At 29.6% G+C, this 2,797-nt stretch overlaps 1 protein-coding gene across 1 annotated transcript; it reads left to right on the forward strand.

The window, feature by feature from the left end:
* The first annotated feature begins 627 nt into the window (after positions 1–627).
* Positions 628–1,240, forward strand: LOC110024697 (protein MKS1-like). The gene has a single exon (XM_020724811.1). The coding sequence runs from the start codon at positions 656–658 to the stop codon at positions 1,103–1,105; it is 450 nt and encodes a 149-aa protein (XP_020580470.1). The 5' UTR covers positions 628–655; the 3' UTR covers positions 1,106–1,240.
* The last annotated feature ends 1,557 nt before the right edge of the window (positions 1,241–2,797 follow it).

Below are 2,797 nucleotides of genomic sequence, written 5' to 3' on the forward strand. Positions count from 1 at the left end.
AAGTCTTATATTACTTAATAACGATACGTATACTTGCGTAGTATCCTAATATATATATATATATATTAAAAGTTACATTTTTATTTATATTAAAAACTTGGTTGGTGTAAAAGAAATAAAGGTAAAGTTTTTATATTATCTATATTAGACATGCAACTTCATAGCAATTTGGGTGGTATGCATGTAAATAGCTGCTATTACGTTCGGACTTTTGTTTTTTTTGCCGTTCATATATCCTTCGGACGTTATATTTTCCGCATATAGAAGGTCCAAAACACATTCATTAATTTTCATCATCCATTAAAGATCGAATCTTTACGATCACCTCATCATCTCATGTTATATAGAGCCAAGTTTGACAAAGGCTAACCTTTGTCGAGCCACCTGCGCCATCCACATGTCACTCCTCTGAACCAATTATCACTCCCTCGTTCAAACAAACAAACATGGCAACTCTTCAACTTGTCAAGTTCTATTCTTTTTTTCAGCTATAATTCACATCTACTGTTTAATCTAATCAACTATTAATGTACATGACATACATTTGTACAATATTTTAATACAACTTACCATTCATTTCCATTATAAATTACATCTCCACAACTGTTTCAACGCACCAATCAATTCCATCAATTGGCTGCATAATCTCACGTTCATGGATCTCTTTCTAAACCCCAGAGAAAAGCCATCGTTGAAGCAAAAACTTCAACTCCATGGACCTCGTCCTTCTCCTCTTCAGCTCCACAAAAACTCCCACAAGATCATCAAGCCTTATAATCAACGTAGATCTCCCATAATAATCCATGCAGTCTCTCCCAAAATCATCCACACCAATCCAAAAGAGTTCATGGCTCTCGTTCAGCGTCTCACAGGCTTCCAAGCCTCTGCTGCTAATAACAATCCTTCTTCTTCTTCTTCTTCTGCAGACTCTGCTACAGTGGATCTGATGCCAAAGAGTTATGAAGAAGCCTTAGAATTATCTTCTCCTAGTCTTTTGTCTCCTTCTGTTTTGGATATTTTGAGCTCTAATCTATTTCAAGAGAGCAAGGGGTTTGGGGAAGCTGCATTCTTGGCTAGTCCTGGAAGTTTGTTCTGTTCTTTGTGAAGGGGATGGGAGAAAGGGGATGGGAGAATGGATTGATTTAGCAAAGGATGACTTATTGTTGTGATGAGCTTTTGAGATTTATGTTAGTGATAATGTGTTTTTAATATGAAATGGATTGTGGATGCTTTGATTAATATGATGGCAATTGGGTTGACATATTGTCATGTGATTGTTTTGTTTTAATGTGAGTAATTAGGTTAGTTAAATTTAAAAGAGTGTTAATTGGGCATATTTTTTTGCAAAAGCAGTGTTAAATATTTAAATAAAAATTATTAGTATTTATTTTTAGATAATCTAAAGTTTATTTCTACAATGTTATAATCAAAATGAGCATCTAATTGACATGAACCCAACGATAGCAAAAAAAATTTAATTTGAGTTCAAACTTAAATCATGGACTCAAGAATATTATTATAGAAATTCCACATAAAGATTTGAACAAAACAACCTCTAAATGATTCGTCTATATCATTTAAATAAGAGCCTCAATAAGATAAAATTTATAAGCTTAATATCACTCACTTATGATATCATTAAGATACTATGATGCCTACACAATATTTATGATCAATTGGGACTAACCCAACAAATCCAATATTGTCTTTACTTCATAAACCTATAATTTGGCTATGATTATAGAACTAAAATGAGTTAGAACTCTACGAATTGGGGCTCAATATCTGTTGTTCGCCTATGTTGAACATTATTATCATCATCTTTGACATATGTCATCAACCAGCTATAGGAAGATAACATTTTTTAGAAAAAAATTATTAATAAAAATTATCTAATATCTTTAAAAAAATTATGCTTTTGGAAGATTTTAGTACGATACAAAAACTATGGCAAATGGATCAGCAAAAAAAAAATCATTCCAATGAAGTTTTAACAAACAAATAAATGCAAAAAAAAATTTCATGCGGTCGAGTGTGAAGGTTATATTAATATTTAAATATTTAAAGCTCTTAAATAATTAAAAAATAAATTAGATTTTTTGTCTTCTAAAACTTATCTCTATGATGTTCTCATCAAAATGAGCATTCAAATGAGTTGATCCTAACAATACCAAGAGCATATTGATATGAGTTTATGGAAACCCAAATCAAGCACTCAAGAATATTATTAGAAATTTCACCTAATCATTTGATGAATCTTACTTTTGTATAAACTTGATTTCACTATTTTCAATGGAATTTATTTTGTGTTTAAAAAAGTTAAATTTATAGAAAAAAAGAAATAAAAAATGATAATAGGATTAAAAAATAAAAATGAAGAAAACATTAAGAAAATAAATGAAAAAAATAATAATAATAATGATTAATTAATAAAAAATAGAAATTTTAAAAAAGAGGAAAATTAATGATAAAAATATTTTGATGCTTAGAGGCTTGAGGTTAAGTTAGAATTCAAAAATTGGTACCAATAATCCTTTCTAGGAGTTAAGGAATCAAAAGCCTTTTTTGGCAGATTAACCCAATTAACAAAGAAATATATATATATATATATATAAAAGAATTAACGTTATTCCGGTAAAAAAAAATATATAAGTTATTTAAGAATAATCATACAAAATGGTATCAATATAATTAAGTAATGTTGGGATATTAGGATCACTACGAAAATTTAGGCACTTTCAGAAGATCGCAGTCCGTGAGTTATTACTGGAAAAAACTGTTGGATATTACATTTCCG

Source organism: Phalaenopsis equestris, unplaced genomic scaffold, assembly GCF_001263595.1.
Source record: "Phalaenopsis equestris unplaced genomic scaffold, ASM126359v1 Scaffold000267, whole genome shotgun sequence".
Classification (NCBI taxonomy): domain Eukaryota; kingdom Viridiplantae; phylum Streptophyta; class Magnoliopsida; order Asparagales; family Orchidaceae; genus Phalaenopsis; species Phalaenopsis equestris.